The sequence below is a fragment of the Theropithecus gelada genome, chromosome X, assembly GCF_003255815.1.
Source record: "Theropithecus gelada isolate Dixy chromosome X, Tgel_1.0, whole genome shotgun sequence".
NCBI lineage: Eukaryota > Metazoa > Chordata > Mammalia > Primates > Cercopithecidae > Theropithecus > Theropithecus gelada.
Window position 1 is genome coordinate 37,263,849 of NC_037689.1, and position 19,745 is coordinate 37,283,593.

At 38.6% G+C, this 19,745-nt stretch overlaps 1 protein-coding gene across 1 annotated transcript in view; it reads right to left on the reverse strand.

Annotated features, from left to right (window-relative positions):
- Positions 1-1,919: 1,919 nt before the first annotated feature.
- CLTRN (collectrin, amino acid transport regulator) overlaps positions 1,920-19,745 on the reverse strand; it is a 38,132-nt gene continuing 20,306 nt past the window's right edge. Inside the window, exons 5-6 of the mRNA XM_025372063.1 lie at positions 14,295-14,489; positions 1,920-2,728 (exon numbers count right to left, since the gene is read on the reverse strand). Coding sequence (XP_025227848.1) covers positions 2,572-2,728; positions 14,295-14,489 — 352 coding nt within the window. The 3' untranslated portion in view covers positions 1,920-2,571. The remainder of the gene's footprint in view (positions 2,729-14,294; positions 14,490-19,745) is intronic.

The following is a 19,745-nucleotide window of genomic DNA, read 5'->3' on the forward strand; positions in this document are numbered from 1 at the left end:
AAAAATAATAATCATAGTACAATGAGATGAGTATAATTATCTGGGTGTTCTAGCAGCACATATCCTGGATGTCTGGCAAAGACTTCCTGAGATCAAAATGTTTACGTGAGAAAGACCCTAAGAACAAGGTACAAGAGTGGCTGAGAGGTAGGGTAGAGAAAACAGCCTGTTCAAAAGCTGGGAAGTGAGAGATCTATGTATGACTGGGTGGAAAAGAGAGAGAACTTGTGAGAGATGAAGATAGGGAGGGAGGTGGAGGTGGAGGGGGTGTCAAACTTTAGCAGGCCCTGTGTTAAGGAGTGTGGCTTTAGCCTAAGGATAATGATAAGCCATTTCAAAGTGTCTATATTAGGAATTAACAGGACCAGGTTTACATTTGGGGCATTCATTCAGGCTGTATCACAGACAATCGACCGGTAGATATTCTAGGGGGACCTCTGGGCTCCCTCTTCTAAGCCAATACACCCATCCCTAGCAGCTAAGAATACTGGCTATTGAAGGCTCACAGCTGAGTCCTTCAATGGGAATTGCATCCAGCCACAGTGAACTGCCTTTTTCAAGGATAGACCCTCTCCCAGAAGGCACCCACAGGCATACCTGGTCAATGTGGAGATACAAAGGCCCTGCTCCCTTAACTCATCAGGAATAGCCCCAGCTCCCGAGCTTCCAGAAACATTAGCTGAGGCTTCTATTGTAACCATGTTTCTGGTTGTTTCTCCTTCTGCCTAATCCTACTCTATTTGTTACCTGTTGCTGCCACAAACTTAACAGCTTAAAAAAATACACGTTTATCATCTCACAGTGTCCATGGTCAAGAGTCTGGGTACAGCCTAACTGGTTCTTCTGCTCAGGCTGCAAAGCGTAGGTCAGACTGCATTCTCATCTGGAGATTTGAATGGGGAAAAATCTGCTTCCAAGCTTACTCCAGTTGTCAGAATTCATTTCCTTGTTGTAAGACTGAGGATTCCAGTTTCTTGATGGCTGTTGGTTGGAGGCTGTCCTTGGTGCCTACAGGTCACCAGCAATTCCTAGAGCAAGCTTGTCTAACCTGTGGCCTGCGGGCCGCCTGCAGCCCAGGGCAGCTTTGAATGTGGCCCAACACAGATTCGTAAACATTTTTGGCGAATTTTGTTTAGCTCATCAGTATCGTGTTCGTGTATTTTGTGTGACCCAAGACAATTCTTCTTCTTCAAATTTGGCCCAGGGAAGCCAAAAGATTGGACACCTCTGTCCTAGAAGCTGACCACAGTTTCTGTCACATGGGCTTTCCCAACATGGCCACTTAGTGAATCAAGACAGCAAGAAGATCTCAGAAACAAATCTGCTAGCAAGACAGACTCAGATATAATATAAAGTAATTGCAGGAGTGTGACATCTCATCACCTTTATTGTATTCTATTCATTAGAAGCAAGCCACAGGTACCATACTCACTGAAGGGGAGGGCATTATATGAAGGCGTGAATACCAAGAGATGGGAATGATGGGAGCCACCTTAACATCTGTCCGCCACACTTTGCCTTCCTCACTTCTTAAAGATGTGTCTCCTGAGCACATGCCCCAATAAACCTGCTGTATGCAGCTACCTATCTTAGAGTTTGTATGCAAGGAGGCACACTGGAGGCAGGGAAGTCAGTTAGAGACTACTGCTGTAACTTTAACTATGGGTGATAGTGGTGGGAAATTGAGTAGCAAATTTTATTTTCATTAATAAATGTATAATCCTTGTTCTTAGAATTTAGAATTATTCATGGCCTATCTGGAAATAGAATCAACCTAAAAACTACAAGGTGTCTTCAAACAAGGATACACACAACAAAAATAATTCATTTCTAGGGCTGTAGAGCAGACTAAAGATAACCAATAAAAACAAGACTATGTTCCACAGTGTGAAAATAAATTTCAGATCGCAATCAGTCATACAATCAAAAAGAGATGATTATTACTTTATTAAGTTAGCACAGATTGGACTTTTACAAATTGTAGAAATGGTCAACAAATAGAATTATCCTATTAGGGACTGATATTCAGAAAATATATAAGCAACTGTTGGTGTGATAACAGGATAAAATTCTACCCTGTATATCAATACTTTCATTTTTAGCCATCCATTTACAATAATTACTTCTCACTTTTGTTTACTTAGTCATATGCAGAGTGATATAAGTGATCATCAAAAAGGATCCATTTTCAATGATTTCTACACCATGTTATATGTATTCTCCACTGGAAAATTTATTTTTCCTTAGGTCTTTGAAGTGTGAAAATATATATATAGTCCTGATCTTATTTCTAAAAATGCTTAAATCAATAACTACAAATACCACATGACCACATTTATACACTATATTGTCAGAAAAATATTTTAGAATATTTTGAGTCATCAATAGCTTATGATTTCAGTGGTGTTTGTGGGTATAATTGATTGCTTTTCAGTTTCAAGCACATTCAAAATTTATTACAAAAGAAGAATGGTGAAACAAAATATATGATCTGCTCTTGGTATTTCAGGATGCTCAGCAGTCACACAGAAACAAATGTTTAATTTCTTGAGGAAGCAGAACAACAGCCCTTCAGAGAGGGGTGAGCCTCTCATCCTCTGTCATGAAGGCATCATTAATGTGCCCTCCCTTCATGTCCAGGGGATCACAGGGGATGCCATTTTCAATTGTGTTCATGTTTTCACACTTATCTTCAGCGTCATCCACTTCAGATGGTTCTTTGTTCTTTCTAAAAGCACATAAAAAAGAGTGATTGGCTTCTAGAAGGACCATAACCATGGTTGCATATGGTCTTCTGTACGAACATGGAGAACAGGAAGGGAATAGGAACCTTAGAACAATGAAATAATTAATGATATTGTGTAATTTTCAAACAAATTTCAAAGACCATAAAGAGTTGGTGAGGTGAAAAGATACTATCAAGATGAGAAGTCTGTATAGATGACATATACATAGTGATCAAAACAAGTAGTCTTATTTAGAATACTAAAATCAATATAGATGAATATGTATATGAATGAATATGAGTGTATATGTACATATATACACATAGACATTCACACACACACAAATTGCATGAAGTAATGTGAAGAAAATGTATAGTAAATTCGCAAGTTTAAAATCCATCTCTAGGAGAACAACTCAATAACAATTGAATTGTTAAAAGTAATAAATTCCTCTCATGGGATTTGACAAATTAATGGTCTGAAAATGTTGAGTGAAAAACAAATAGAAATGAGCTATCAGAAAGCAAATTAACATTACTTGGTAGAAAATAAGTACTATAAACTTCAGAAATTGCTGCTTGGCTCTACTCATTACAAAATAGTTGTGTTAATTTGCAAGTCACAATTTCGGAACTCAGAGCACATTTTCCCCAACTACTTTACAACTTGTAGTTATAATTCTAGGTCACTCCAAAAATTCCATATGACAGGATAAATTTTTGAGTTTCTCATAGTTTCACCCTTTGTAGACCTTGCTCACTCCAACCCAAGTAATATGCAGATCTGTAATATTTCTTTGGAGTGTGGAAAACTGTAGACTCAAATTCAAAGGGTTTTCCTGTCTTTTGTGAAAGACTAAAACAGTGAGACAATTATGCTTGATATCATGCAGTAAAAGAAAAAAGAGAGGTGGGTGCCTCTAGGCAACCAAAAGAAGGAGGGGTTTCCCTAAGGCTTATCACAGGTTGGATGCTGGAGCACCACTCCATGGTGACACCATAGAGGAATGATGTTAGGCATGAGGCTCCTGGACTTGCAAAGGATTCTCTTGTCCCACGAATTTGTGGAAATACCAAATAGCAGAAACGAACAGATCATCTGGCTGAGATGTTAGGCACTGCAGTGGTGACCAGGGTAAAGTCCCACCACTATGGGAGTCCCTCAGGACCTTGGTGAGTCTCTAACAGGTGAGGAGATGGTGAAGGTGCCCCAATGATGACTGAGATGGAATTCTTATTAGTCCTGCATGAGAATGTGCTTTAAAGAAGATGGTGGAAGAAAGTAGAGAAAAGAGAAAGCCCTTTTTTTAATAGAAGAATGCCAACGAATATAGAAAGAGTAATAGGAACAGAAACTCACCACTATAATAATAATTGATTCTGATGATGATTATCAATGGATACTAAACCATTATGTGAGGGATGGTTGGAGAACAGGATATTCACATGGTCTCAAGATATCACCCCCATAAGCAAAATATTAATTATAAAAAGACACTTGTATTTTGCCAAAAGAGAAATCTAGTGAAAATTTCCAACAATGAAAAAAACTGACAAGTCTGTCCTGATGTGATACACTGAGTAAATCACATATATGTTTTTCCTGTGTTCCAGCCCCACCCCTTCCAATTTGTTTTGACCTGAATCTCATAATGAGGAGCTTAATCAGAAAAATCCAAATTTAAAAATGTTTTGCAAAACAGCTGATCTGGACTCAGCACAGAGTAGGCATTCAACTCTATGGGTGGATGAATCAATGAAAGTAGATTAATGGCTGACTGGCTGGATAATAAATATATGGATGGGTAGAAGATGGGTGGGTGGCTGAACAAATGATAAAGGGTGGATGTATAAAATAATCAATGAATGTAGTTCAATTGCTGGTTGGCTAGATGATAAATTAATGGCTGGCTGGCTGGCTGGATGGATGGATGGATGGATGGATGGATGGACAGATGATAGATGGTAGACTGAACAATTAGATGTATGTATGTATGGACTAACGTTGTAGGTAAAGTTACTCAGGCAGTAGCCCTAGGTAGACCTTGAATGGGCTTTACCACAAGAAATAAGGAAGGAAGGAAGGAAGGAAGGAAGGAAGGAAGGAAGGAAGGAAGGAAGGCAGGAAGAAAGGAAGGAAGGAAGGAAGGGAATTTTACACACAAGAAATTTCTTATATCTCTTGTATTTTAGGCTTTGCTGATGGTTTATTAAATAATTTCAAATAGTTGTTCATTTAAAACAAAGATAAAGTAGAATTCCCATTCTGTAGATCCCAATGTCATCATTTGAAAGTATTTTATCATTGCATATGCCACCATTAAATATCACAATTAGACACAATAGGCAATCACTGAATTGCAGATGCCACATTTTAAACACTTATTAATAAAACTTCTGGCCCAATGCTGGGTTGAAAGTCAGGAGTTGTGGTCCTAGAGACCTAGTGAAAGACAGGCTGCTATATTTTTCCATCCTTGGGGTGAAGACACAGCACTGGCCATGCCAAGCATCAGCAATCAGCAATCAGCATGGGTTGGGGTGGACATAGATTTTAATGTGATGAGAGGATCCTCCCAGGTGAAATTACCCACCAGAGGATTAAAACACTTTGGTTCCTCTTCCTGTAGATAGGTGTATTGTCACTTTCCACATCCTCCAGAAAGCAAAGGACATCGACATTCTATAACCATCAATCACATCACTTCCATTCATACTATCCAACATTCACTAACAGCTACATTTTGAGTGTCTACTATGTGTATGGAAGAGATACAGTTCTTGTCCTAAAATGAATTCAATGAAAGGGAAAAATGCCATATACACTTATCCTCCCTCTCCCCATTTTAATGCTTTATAAGAGAGAGGAATGTTTCTTCTAAAGATGAAACTGTAAGTAGCAAATGTCTATAAATTATCATTAAAAATGGCTGTCTCATGTAAATTCCCCCAAAATCACTCCTCACTGGGCTCGGAGTGAATAATTTTCCACAACAATAAACAGATTGTGGACAGCAAAATTTTACCCTGATATTTGTATATGTTAAGTATGAAACCTGTATTACAAACATTTTAGTAAAGGAAGCATTCTGAAGTAGGTGGCAATGCAACAATAGTCTTAGAAATAATGACTGCCGGTGCCTATTTTCCAGTTTCTTCAGTTAATAAAAAAAGTATTTATGGAGTCAGAAGAAAAATGACAAAGAGCTAGACATACATGATCATTACAAGGAATCTTGCTTCCCCCTTCCCAGCAACAAGGAAAAATGATTCATCAGGCATCACAAATGAATGGGGAAAAACTAAAAAGGAAGATGTAAACAAATGAGGACAAGTTTTTCTTCTTTAGAAGAAGAACAATATCTCAAACAAAAAGATTCCAAGGGGAATTGCTGTGGAAATTTATCAAACTGAGCTGTCTCAGTGACAAATTAGGTGCATATTGTTCTTTTACAACCTTAGATCCAGTTGCAGAGTCCTGGCATTGCTGGACTTTACAAATTGCAGTGTCAGGAACTTGCTGCTTAGTGGACATGATAAGCAGCTCAAAGGTTATCTAACAGTAATATATCACTTTGTCACGTTTCATAGTGTTTGCTGTAATAAACTGATTCACTACCTGTGCGTTGCTTTTACTAAGAATAATAAAACTTAACTATCTTTCTGGATCATTCTGATTTGATGTTCTGCTAAAAACATGAGTTCTTTTTCCTGAAACCTAAAATCAAGTGTTAATTACTTATGCTATTCCTGCAATGTCAGGGGATTCAGGAAGAGGATGAAAAAACTGATTAAAATACCTGGAACGAGCTCCTAGGAGCCCTGAGAGTGAATATCTCTCATATATCTCATAAATATAGAGAGAAGAGGGGCAAAAGAGGGGAGAAAAGAAGTATCAGGTGTGGCCCTCAGAGCTAGGGGATGTTGAGGAACAGGGTTTGCTCTGTTTTAAGATAAATAAAGGTGCCAAAAGCAGAAAGAGTATTTCTGTCTCCCTTCTAACAAAATAGAGCTGACCGCCGGGCATGGGGGCTCACACCTGTAATCCCAGCACTTTGGAAGGCTGAGATGGGCGGATCACCTGAGGTCAGGAGTTCGAGGCCAGGCTGGCCAATATGGTGAAACCCCATCTCTACTAAAAATACAAAAATTACCCAGGCACGGTGGCACATGCCTGTAGTCCCAGCTACTCGGGAGGCTGAGGCAACAGAATTGCTTGAACCCGGGAGGTGGAGGTTGCAGTAAGCAGAGTTCTCACCAATGCACTCCAGCCTGGGCAAGAAAGCAAGACTCCGTTTAAAAAAAAAAAAAAAATAGAGCTAAAGAGGCCAGGCGTGGTGGCTCACGCCTGTAATCCCAGCACTTTGGGAGGCCGAGGTGGGCAGATCACAAGGTCAGGAAATCGAGACCATCCTGGCCGACATGGTGAAACCCTGTCTCTACTAAAAATACAAAAAAATTAGCCAGGCGTGGTGGCGGGCGCCTGTAGTCCCAGCTACTCGGGAGGCCAAGGCAGGAGGATGGCGTGAACCTGGGAGGTGGAGCTTGCAGTGAGCCAAGATCGTGCCACTGCACTCCAGCCTGGGTGACAGAGCGAGACTCTGTCTCAATAAATAAATGAGTAAATAAAGCTAAAGAGCCAAGATCCAAGCATAGCCAGAAAGACAATAAAAGACAGACAAATATGATTTTCAAACAGGACAGACTCAATTACTGGGGAATTGAGACTGTCCTCAGAATCACTCTGGATGATTCTGGGGGAAAATAGGGTTACTGGAATGATTTGAGGGGGCACTGTAGCACAGTGAGATTGATGGACTTTGAAATCAAACCTATCTGGTTTTAAATCCTGTTACTATTACTTTTTAACCATGTGACTGTAGGCAAGTTGCTTTACATGTGCCATATAATAGCAATGATAATGCTAATGATAATATTAAGTATTTATTACATGGTAGAAATCAGACTAGGCGTTTTGTATACACCATCTCACTTAATTCTTACTGCGATATTATGCATATTTTATTATCACTGTTTTTCAAATCCATTGTTTTAACCACTCAACCACGACTACGTGCCTCATCCCTGTTTTTCAGATGAAGGAACTGACACTCAAATATGCAGAGTAACTTGTCTTTCAGAATGAAACAAGATTGGTGAAAGGAGTTGACCTAGAACTCTATTTACTCTCCCCAGGCTTTACTCAACACACTTACATTAGATTTTTATCAGGTATGTATATTTAAGAACAACAAAGAAAAACACTTGCTATATTCGCTATGACATTCTCATTTTATTTACAGCTCTATTTTTAAGACTATTCATTTAATTAAGACTTTGTAAGAATGTGAAGTTTCAGGATATAAAAGTGTTGACTGAGCCACATCCCCTTGTGTGAAAAACAAGATTTGTGAAAATCCAAATGCATTTTTATTTACTATTGACCTTATGGGAATAGAAGTATAACTAGAAACAAACCAAGCAAATTTACTAATGACTCTACTCAGCTGGGAGCATTAGCTAGGGTTCTGTGTCCTAAGTCTTTGACCTGGCTTTGTTACTATAAGATTATAATCTCCTTCTAGGCAAGGACCATCCATGTTATTTATGTTTGTCTCATCTACAATACATACTATAGCTCCTATCACAGAATGGATGGTCAATAAAACAATAAAATATTTTTACTTATCTGGGCTCTGGTTTCTGGAGGGTTGGATTTGAATCATTGTTAAGGTCCCTTCCTAAGACCCAGTTGTGATCTTAGATCCAACTAAGGTCTAACATTATAACAGTCTATTTATATACTGGATTCAATATCAATTCTAGTATGTACATGTAAATCTGAAATTGTGCTGTGTCCATGACTCTCCTTATAAACCACAAAGTTCCAGGTTATATAAAATTAGCACTTTATAACTGCTTTTTATGATCATGCTAGTAACTTTAATAGATATAGCACTTTCTAGCATGTAAACCACTAGGTATATTCTCTGATTTTGTCTTCTCATCATTACACTATTTAAGAAAATATTGTCATCATTTTCCTTATGTGACCTGCTCAAAGACACAGCTAACAAATGCCAGAGCCTGAGACTGGAAACCAAAACCAAGAGTCTTAGTTTAGTGCTCTATTAAAACACACATCACATTATCAACTTCATCACCATCACCATCACCATCATCACCATCACTATCACTATCACCATCATTATTATCACTACCATAATAAAATTGACCATATAACTAACATATCTACTTCTAGGCTGTGGCTAGACACTAAATCTAGTAGAGACATTATTGTGAAGTATATGCAGTTCATCTTGGTTGCCTTCCCACTTGTTCTGCTCCCTGATTGTTGTCCCAAATTTTAAAAATCACTTTTCCAAGTTTTTTCCTTCAACGAATCTCTCATTTCCACAAACTGCTATTCTCAACTAGAGGGCAATAGAGAAGCAACCTCTTCTAGGTATTTCACAAAGAGGTGGCAGCTGTAATGGTGTGCTACATCTGGCTGGTACGGGTTTTCAAGGGCTGATTGCTAAATATTCAGAATTTTTCAGCCTTGATGGGAAATTGGCAAATGCTACAAATCAGAGTATTTATTCAGAATTTTTCAGCCTTGATGGGAAACTGGCAAATGCTACAAATCAGGGTATTTTTTAGATAGAGAGCTGGTTAACCAATTCACCACTATTGTGGTGACCAGTAGACCTCATAGGATTACTTGCATTTTAAAAAAGTGTTTATTCAGCATGGTAGTGGCATCAAAACAGACACACAGACCAATGGAACAGAACAGCAAGGATAGAAATAAATCCATGCATTTATGGCCAGCAGATCTTCAACAAAGGTGGCAAGAACACACAATGAGGAAAGAACAATCTCTTCAATAAAAGGTGTTAGGAAAACTGGATATCTAGATGCAAAAGAATGAAACTGGATTGTTGTCTCACGCCAAATACAAAAATCAACTCAAAATAGATTAAAGAATTAAACATAAGACCTGAAACTGTAAAACTACTAGAAGAAAACATAGGAGAAAAGCTCCATGACATTGGTCTGGGTAATGACCCCAAAAGCACAAAAACAAATTCAAAAATAGACAAATGGAATTTACATCAAAATAAAACGTTTCTGCACAGCAAAGGAGTTAATATCCAAAAATACATAAGAAACTCAAAGAACTCAATAACAAGAAAACAAATAACCCAATTTAAAAATGGGCAAGGATGTGAATAGAAAATTTTCAAAAGAAGACATACAAATGGCCAACAGGTACATGAAAGAATGCTCAATACCACTATCACCAGGGAAATGCAAATCAAAACCACAATAAGATACCACCTCATACCTGTTAAAATACTTATTATCAAAAAGACAAAACATAGCAAGCGTTGGTGAGGATGTGGAGGAAAGGGAACCCTGGTACACTACTGCAGGGAATGTAAATTAGTACAGCCATTATGGAAAACAGTATGGAAGTTCCTCAAAAAATAAAAAATAAACTACCATATGATCCAGCAATCCCACTCTGAGTATATACCCAAAAGAATTGAAACCATTATATCAAAGAAATTTCTGCACTTTTACGTTCAACCCAGCACTATTCACAACAGCCAAGGTATGGAATCAACCTAAGTGTCCATCAATGAATGAATGGATAAAGAAAATGTGGTACGATGAAATACTATTCAGCCTTCAAAAAGAAGGAAATCCTGACATTTGTGACAATACGGATGAACCTGAAGAACAGTATGCTAAATGAGGTAAGCCAGGCACAGAAAGACAAATGTCACATGGTCTCATTTATTTGTAGAATCTAAAAAAGTTGAATTTATACAAGCAGAGAGTAGAATGGTGGTTGCCAGGAGCTGGCGTGGGTGGGGGGAGATGTTGGTCAAAGACACAAAGTTTCTCTTAGACAAAACGAGTAAGTTTGGGCAATCTACTGTACAGCATGATGACTACAGTTAATAATTATGTACTGCATACTTGAAAATTGCTAAGAGAGTAGATCTTAAATGCTTGCCCCCTAAATTAAGTATGGGATCTCCTCCCCTAAAATAAGTATGTGAAGTGATGAATATGTTAATTATTTGATTTAGCCATTTCATAATATATACATATATCAAAACATCACCTTATATACCATAAATATATACAACTTTTATTTGTTAACAACACCTTAATAAAATAAAACAAGCATTTAATAAAATCCAAGCAATGAGTTGGTGAATTGGAGAAGTTTCTACAGTATGATGGAAAATACCAAGATATTTTCCACAATATCTTAGTGGAAAAGAGATCCTTTCCCAGTACCTCTTAATCATAGCAATAGGTTAAGCTGATCTTGGATAATAATAATTACTGTTTATTTACTGCACACTATATCCTAGGTACTTTATACACATTTATGTCAGTCAATCCTCATGAAAGCCCTGTGAAACATCATCTCCCTGTTGCAGAGGGAGAAACTGAGATCCCTGGAAATCAGGTGACTCAACTAAGATTATATAGGTAAAGGGAATAGCTGGTATTTGAGTTTACCTAGTCTGGGCTCCATTGGTTGCATACTTGCCACTCAGTGTCCCTGAATAACTAATATAATGGTGTTATTGGCAAAGATAACAGAATTGCTAAAGCTTTGCTGAGAAATTTCCTCAATAGTAAGTTTAAATATATATATGTGTGTTAGATGACTCTGGCACTCTTCTCCATAGAAGCAGAATGGTGACTTAGATAATCCCATGGTCCTTCCAGGTCTTCTAAGTTTAAGATTCTGTACCACACACATATACACCATGGAATACTATGCAGCCATAAAAAAGGATGAGTTTGTGTCCTTTGTAGGGACATGGATGCAGCTGGAAACCATCATTCTCAGCAAACTATCGCAAGAACAGAAAACCAAACACCGCATGTTCTCACTCATAGGTGGGAACTGAACAATGAGATCACTTGGACTCAGGAAGGGGAACATCACACACCGGGGCCTATTATGGGGAGGGGGGAGGGGAGAGGGATTGCATTCTGAGTTTTACCTGATGTAAATGACGAGTTGATGGGCGCTGACGAGTTAATGGGTGCAGCACAGCAACATGGCACAAGTATACATATGTAACAAACCTGCACGTTACGCACATGTACCCTAGAACTTAAAGTGTAATTAAAAAAAAAAAAAGATTCTGTACCACAAAAACTATGTTCATTATTACCTAATGTATGGGTTAGATTGTTGAACATTCCTTTTACCGTCTTCCTCGAAACTAAAGGTTTTGGGGGCAACTCCTATCTTTTCTATGATTAGAAAGGGCTTTCACTGCAATTTTCAGGGCTCTCCCCACTTCAGACTGCACCCTCTCCTCACATTTGAAAGTACATTTTGTCCAGGAGAAACCCACCACAAATTGTGTCAAACTTAAAACACAACAAACAATTTATCTTCAGAAGGTTGTCATAATTTTCCTGATTATATTTGCTAATTATCGACGCTCTCCCGGTTTACACAAGAGATTTGTCCATCTGCTTTCCCAGTTTGAACATGAAATAAATTTGTGAAGGCAAGTTTGTGACAACAGCTTCACTTCTCCCAGGCAACAAATTATGATGCTACACACTCAATTATTATATTACTGCAGAATCTGCTCAGAAGGAAAGAGATAGCTAATCCCAGCACAAACTAGCTGAAAGACCAGCAAATGGCAAGATCATAAAATAACAGTAACAGCTAACACTTACTGAGCACTCACTGTGTGCCAGATACCACTCTAAGCACTCTATGTATTAACTCTTTTTATCCCACCAAGTTAATTATTTCCAGTACGCCTCACTGTCACTCTAGAAAAGTTACCTATTCGCAAACAGTAAAGATAAACTTGACCAGCTTGACTCTAGCACCACAAATTATATTCTCCTAAGCTCAGTTTCCCTGACTTATTGTGCTTCCTGATATCCATACAGTTAACGGATTATATACAAGGGCAGAATCTAAGAGATAAATACATTGGGTCTAAGCAATCTATCTCCAGAGTCCATTCTTCTAACTCCTACACTATATTGTACAAGTGACGAAATTAGAAACCAAGTAGATGGAGTGAATTCACTAACGTTACAGTTGTTAGAACACAGAATCACAGCATCTCAAGATTAATATAAAACAAAAATATTAAACACAGGTATTCAAGCATTGCATGAGAATATTTCTCAATAGTTTCAAAAGAAAAACCAAAACGAACATCGTGTACCAAGTCTCTTTACATTACATGTCATGCCAAGATCATCAAGAAAATCAGGTAAGTGTAACTGGATCCTAATCTTTGAATTTAATTTGAGGACTAGACACAAACCATATTTATTTCATAGCGTTTTACTTATCATTTGTGAATAAAATGACAAAGCCCAAGATTTAAAATTATTACCTTCTGTTAGTTACTAAGGTGAAACATATGGAAAGTAGTAAACTTCAAGAGAAGCATTTAGTCAAACACATACTTAGCCAAACACATCCCACATGTCCCATGTAGGAACCGACACTTTTAAAAACCATGTCCCTGTTATTTTCAAATGCATGTCACTGTAATTACCACTTACCAGAATTCCTCTTCCTTAGTATCAGAAAGAAAGGTTTACAAGCATTAAAGTCTAGTGAAAAGCTGAGGATTTTTCCCACTTCCCCCCTGGATTAGAGGTACTGGTTAACAAAATCATGCTGAGAAATCCTGTCTCCTCTTCTTCTCCACTACCTCAGTAACTTCCCCACAGGTCTTAAATTCCCTCTTGAAGCAGCATCAATAATTTAGACATTGCAGTTTGCAAGTGCCCCCAGAATCTAAGTAAATGAACTCAAGAAGTGAAACTCTACCTATAAATTATTAAATTGAAAGCTCTCAAACTCAATGAATTAGAATAACCTGAGTATTTATTAAAATGCATCCTTTCAGAGATTCTAATTTAGTGGGTTTGCAGTAGGGCCAAGGAACCTACATGTTAAACGAGTATTCCAGGTGATTCTGGTGCTGAGAGTTGATTTAAAGGCCACGAGCAACAGAGCTCTATTCAGTATCATAGGCACACAAGGGATAAGTGTCCATCAAAGGGAGGGAAGTATAATAGTACAAAAGCATCTGGGACAAGATGGTAGTCCGCATGCACTGGGCTAACAAGAGGTAAGCCAAGGTAGGGAGGCATGGAACTATGAAACTGCTGGCATTTGGATGTGGATGACTACCAAAGATTAACTTTGCCTACCCAAAAAGTCTGTTTAGCTCCTTATACCCAGCTTACAAAATCACAACACAGATATTAAAATCAAGCCTGGATATGAAACATTTATGTGGTACAGAATAGAGGGAAAGGTAGTCGTGGAAGGAGCCTAGTTAAGTAAGGAACATTGGACTCTAAAATATATCTAAAGACAAGAGCATAAGTGATATTTTTGAAAATCACCAATTTTTTCAAAGTTTCAAATTTAAGGCATCATCTTCAGCCAGAGGAAAATCTTCTCCTGATTTGTCCAAGTCATGAGGAAATAAGAAAATGCTCCTTCAATCACTCCTTTTAAATATCTTACCTTCTACGTTGCCGGATCCCTGATAAAATCAGTAGTGTAATTGCAACTATGACGATGCAAAATATCACACCAAATATAATAATCCAGATGGGCACAGATGGGTCCATGGGTGGTGCAAGTGTGGAAGGGATTTTCAAAAATTCCAGAGTTTGGTCATTTAGAAAGAAAGCACCGTTGATTCGGTTCTTGTTCATTCTAAAATGCAATGATAATTAAAAATAAACAAAATAAGACACACAAAAAAACTATTAAGACAAAGTACAAACCTGTTTCTCCATGATTATAAACATCTCTATAAACAAAGCATCCTCTTGGCAGGAGACTTCAAGTTGACTGGAAAGTTTGCTGAGGGCAATCATGCCACCGTTTCTCTTAAGTTACAACGCTAGCTGCCAGAGGGATGCCCATGTATCCACTGCTGCCCCCATTGTTGTGAATGTCCCGAAGTCCTGAGCTTTGAGCTCTGTCCACCATGTTTTACTTCCTGAGAGGCAGTAAGGTAGGAGGAGGGATTCGTCTCTGGAGGTAGGGCTCTGACCCTGGACCAAATTGAGGATGAACTAAAACAGAGCTGGGGGGTGGGGGGAAGCAGCTTTCCATCAGACACGCCCACCAGTGTGCCATGTCAGTTTACCATTGCCATGGCAACACCTGGGAGTTACCACCCCTTTCCATGGCAATGACGTGATGACCCCAAAGTTATTACCCTTCCCTATAAATTTCTGCATAAACTGCTCCTTAATCTACATGTAATTAAAAGTGGGTATAAATATGACTGCAAAATTGCCCTGAGCTGCCAGTCTCTGCCTACAGGGTAGTCCTGCTCTGCAGGAGCAGTCACAGAGCAGTAACATCACCGGAGCTGTAATACTGCCTCTTCAATAAAGTTGTTTTCTTCTACTTCTGGCTCTCTCTTGGATTCCTTCCTGGGCAAAGCCCAGAATCCTAATGGGCTAAGCCCCAGTTTGGGTTTCACCTGTCCTGTGTGAGTAGCATCTAGATTAGAATGACGAAGCTCTATTTAAGGTGGCTTACATAAATATCACAGCCCCCAAAAGTAAAATTACATGTAAAATATGGGTGATGAATAGGAGAAGTAAAGAAAACCAGAAGCTAAAAAGAAAACATGAACCAGGAGTGGCTTCAAATTCATCAACTTGATCTTGATCTTTTTTTTCATTAATTCAACAAGCATTTGCCAAAAACTTACTAAATATCAAATACTATGCTAGATGCTGGAGATACAATGTGAAATTAAAATATCAAGGAGCTTACGGTCTAGAAGGTGACAGATTAGTAGATCCACAACCACGGTGCAGTGCAAAATGTTCTGTGAAAGAGGCAAATACGGGCACAGTGTGAGCAGAGGGAAGGGCCAAGTACACCACTGTGAGAAGTCAGAGCTGCTTTGCTCTGGAGGCCATTTTTGAGCTCGTTTTGAGACAAGGAGGAGTTTATAGACCAAAGTATGTAGTGAGCACAGGAATGGAGACAGGGTAAAGTAAGACTTGTTCAGCAAACTGCAAGTAGTTCCATAGGACTAAAGACAAGTAATGATTTAGGAGTTCAAAAGCTTGGAAAATTGTTACTTTTCCTAGGAAATATCTGCATTTTTAGTGGTGGTGGCAGTTAAGGAGAGGTTGGTAGCAAAGACTTATTTAATTGAAACCAAATAAGTGAATTTCTAACTGTAAACTGGAGAGTCCTTGGAGATATTTTATGACCTTTACTGAATTTATATTACACAAGCTGCCTTTGTCTACCTCTAGAGCAGCCTTGGAAAACAGAAATATAATGTGAGCTTCATGTGACTTAAAAGTTTCTAGTAGCTGCACTAAAATAAACAGATGAAACTAATTTTAACAATGTATTTTTTGTCCAATATATCCAAGAAAATATAATTTCAACATGTAATCAGTATCAAGTTGACTTTGCATTTTGTTTGTTTGTTTTTTGAGACAGGAACACTCATGGCTCTTTGCAGCCTCAAACTCCTGGGCTCAAGCAATCCTCCTGCATCAACCTCCCGAGTAGCTAGGACTACAGGTGTGTGCCATCACACCTGGCTCTGTGTGTGTGTGTGTGTGTGTGTGTGTGTGTGTGTAGACAGGGTCTCGCTATATTGCTGAGGCTGGGGCTCCACATTTTATTTTGTACAATGTCTTTGAAATTTGGTTTATGTTTTACACTGTGAGCACACCTAACTTTGGATTAGTCACATTTCAGGTGCTTAATAACCACATTTGGCTGGTGGCTACGGTACTGGACAGCTCAAGTCTACAGCCTGATAGTATGGCTTGAGAATCTCTGCAGGCCAGCACCAGGCTATCAGGAAAGACCTCCTTTAGTAAATAAATATCTCTGCTGAGAAATGATTACTCATGGATGTGACAGTGAACCCTAGCCAGACAATCTACAACAAGGGATTTTTATCCAACAATGGAATATTTTATTTTGTCATAAACTAATATTGATCATCTGAGAGCACAAACTTTTCCACAAAATAATGAAACCCACTGCTAAGACATAACTCAGAGAAAAATGAAAAGTTGCTCTGCATTCTCATTCTAACTTCTAGTTGGTTAACCCTTTGTTACTTGCTTACTCTAGGCTTGGAATGCATTCTATCACCTCGCAGACCGACTGGAAGTTCTAGCTCAGGTACATATTAAATCTGCTACACCACTGGAATCACCAATTGGCATCAAGCATCATGTATATCTTTCAGCCAAGAGTGGTGTTGAATTAAGCCAGGCCCTCACAAAAGTACTAAAACAGACATCTTGGAATTAGTTGGTCACTTCTTTACCTCATACCATGAATACTCTGTATTGGTAAAAAGTCCAGTACTCTGTTTTGCCCATTTCAACTATTTTACTTGAAATGAGAATTCTGTAATTCTCATTCTGTTGGCTATTCCCACTTCCTAAATAGTTTATCCTGCTAGGACCTTTGAAATAGACATTTTGTGAACAAATTTATGTACTTCCTGGACCTTTACCCCATGCACTTTGTGTAAAATGACCAACCAAGTCTGAGATGTCTGTTTTAGTTCTTTGTGTACTCTGGAAAACAGGAAAAATCACTGGATGTGGTGGCAGCATGCCTAGGTTCAAGTCCTCACTCTTTCTCTTTCTAGCATGGTGGCCTTCACAAATAAATTAATCTCCCCGAGCCTCAGTTTCTTCATTTATAAAGGAAAGATAATAATAATTACTCAAAAATTATTGGTGTTGGTTGGGTGCAGTGGCTCATGCCTGTAATCCCAGCACTTTGGGAGTCTGAGACAGGAGGATTGCCTGAGGCCAGTTCAAGGGCAGCCTGGACAACATAGCGAGACCCTGTCTCTACAAAAAAAGAAAAAAAAAATTTAAATTAGCGAGGCATAGTGGCACATCCCCCTAGTCCCAGCTACTCAGGAGGCTGAGACAAGAGGATCACTTGAACCCCAGGAGTTCAAGGCTGCGTGAGCTACTATCATGCTACTGCACTCTAGCCTGGGCAACAAAGCCAGACTCTGTCTCTTAAAAAGAAAACAAAAAAATTGTTGGTGTCATTATTAAATGCCACAGATGCATAAGAACATTCCTTGTGAACCAAAAAGTGGTATGCAAATATTAGGTGGAACTAGTATTATTTTGCCCAATCACTTAGATTCTTCAGCCTTGAAATTCCTATTATTTGCTATCTAAACACCATCTCCTTTTTTCACTCTATCCTTCCTTTGTAGTATAGTTTCCTTTCTTTTCATCCAATCCTGATGTGCCCTACTAATTCCCTAACATAAATTCTCATTCTGTTGGCTATCCCCACTTCCTAAACAGATTCTCTTGCTAGGACTCTTGAAACAGACATTTTGTTGTGAACATATTCATGTATTAATACTTCCTGGACCTTCACCCTAAGCACTCACTCTTCCTTCTTCTATCAACTGAAGGCCTGGTTTAACCCAGTGCCTTCATTTTCCTTGTAGCCCTCACAGATCACAAGACACGAATAAAATCTTTTTTCACATGAAGTATGATATTTTTAATTCTTACTCCCTAAGTGGTGAGAGTCTTAACAGTATTTTTAGTGGCAAAAGTGAAGAAGCAATTTAGTTCAAAGTTTCTTGTTAGGGAAGATTCAATCATTTCCCATTGGTATAAATCCTCAGTGCCTTTGCTTCAGCAAAAGAAACAGATGATGCTCACAAAAACCTTTGACATTTGATTATACACTCATTATCTTAAGTGTTAACATTTTACAGAGAGCTAATGAGTTGTTCCAGTAGGTATTTATCCTTGGTAAAAATAATAATATGTATTTCAGTAACTTGTAAGTCTTTTGCGGGGAGAGCTACTTTGTTTTGTTCTAGTTTATTTCCTGAGCTCATTTTTTGAGTAGACCTTTCCCCAACATCAATCAAATGTGGTATTTGAAGTTTTGACACATACTAAATGCACAGTAATTGAAAGAAATACAAGTTGCATCCTATTAATTCTTGAAAGTCATGAATTCATTTCACTTTTGAGTTTCTTACGATCATAAGGAGGGAAGGAGTAAAACTATCAGGAAGTAGGCCGGGCGCGGTGGCTCAAGCCTGTAATCCCAGCACTTTGGGAAGCCAAGACGGGCGGATCACGAGGTCAGGAGATCGAGACCATCCTGCCTAACCCAGTGAAACCCCATCTCTACTAAAAAATACAAAAAAAAAAAAACTAGCCGGGCGAGGTGGTGGGTGCCTGTAGTCCCAGCTACTCGGGAGGCTGAGGCAGGAGAATGGCGTAAACCTGGGAGGTGGAGCTTGCAGTGAGCTGAGATCCGGCCACTGTACTCCAGCCTGGGCGACAGAGCAAGACTCCATCTTAAAAAAAAAAAAAACTGTCGGGAAGCCGGGAAAAATAGTAAAATACTTGAAATGGGCACAACAGAGTACTGGACTTTTTCCTGATTGTCCTGCTGAGAGCACTGTTCTAGGCAATTTCCATCTCTTATGCTCTTTGAGCTATTTTGCAAATCCATAAGTTCTTGAAAACTAACATAATATAAATGATTCTTGTCCATAGAAAATCAAATGAACTGTGTCTAGTGGAACATAATTGGTTACTGCCTGAAAAATAGACTGATGCATCTTTCTGTAGATGCATTTTACCATTCCTCACTTTCTATATATGGGTGGTTCCTCGAAGTCTCCTTGAAAAAGGTTTTAACATCTTACTAGTGCCCTCATTAACTAATGAGATAATAAAATTTTTGATAGTAATAATGTTTAGTTTGCATGAGTCATGATTTTACCTTTTTTTAAAAAAAATTATCTTTTTAAAGTAAAGACTATATATTGACTGAAAAAGGTAAGCCATTGGGTCCCTAACTTCTGCTTACTCATTGCTGGTGGTACCACCACCCCCTCCAGCTGTGACAATAAAAATGTCTCCAGACATTGCCAAATGTCTCCAGATAGTGCCAAAT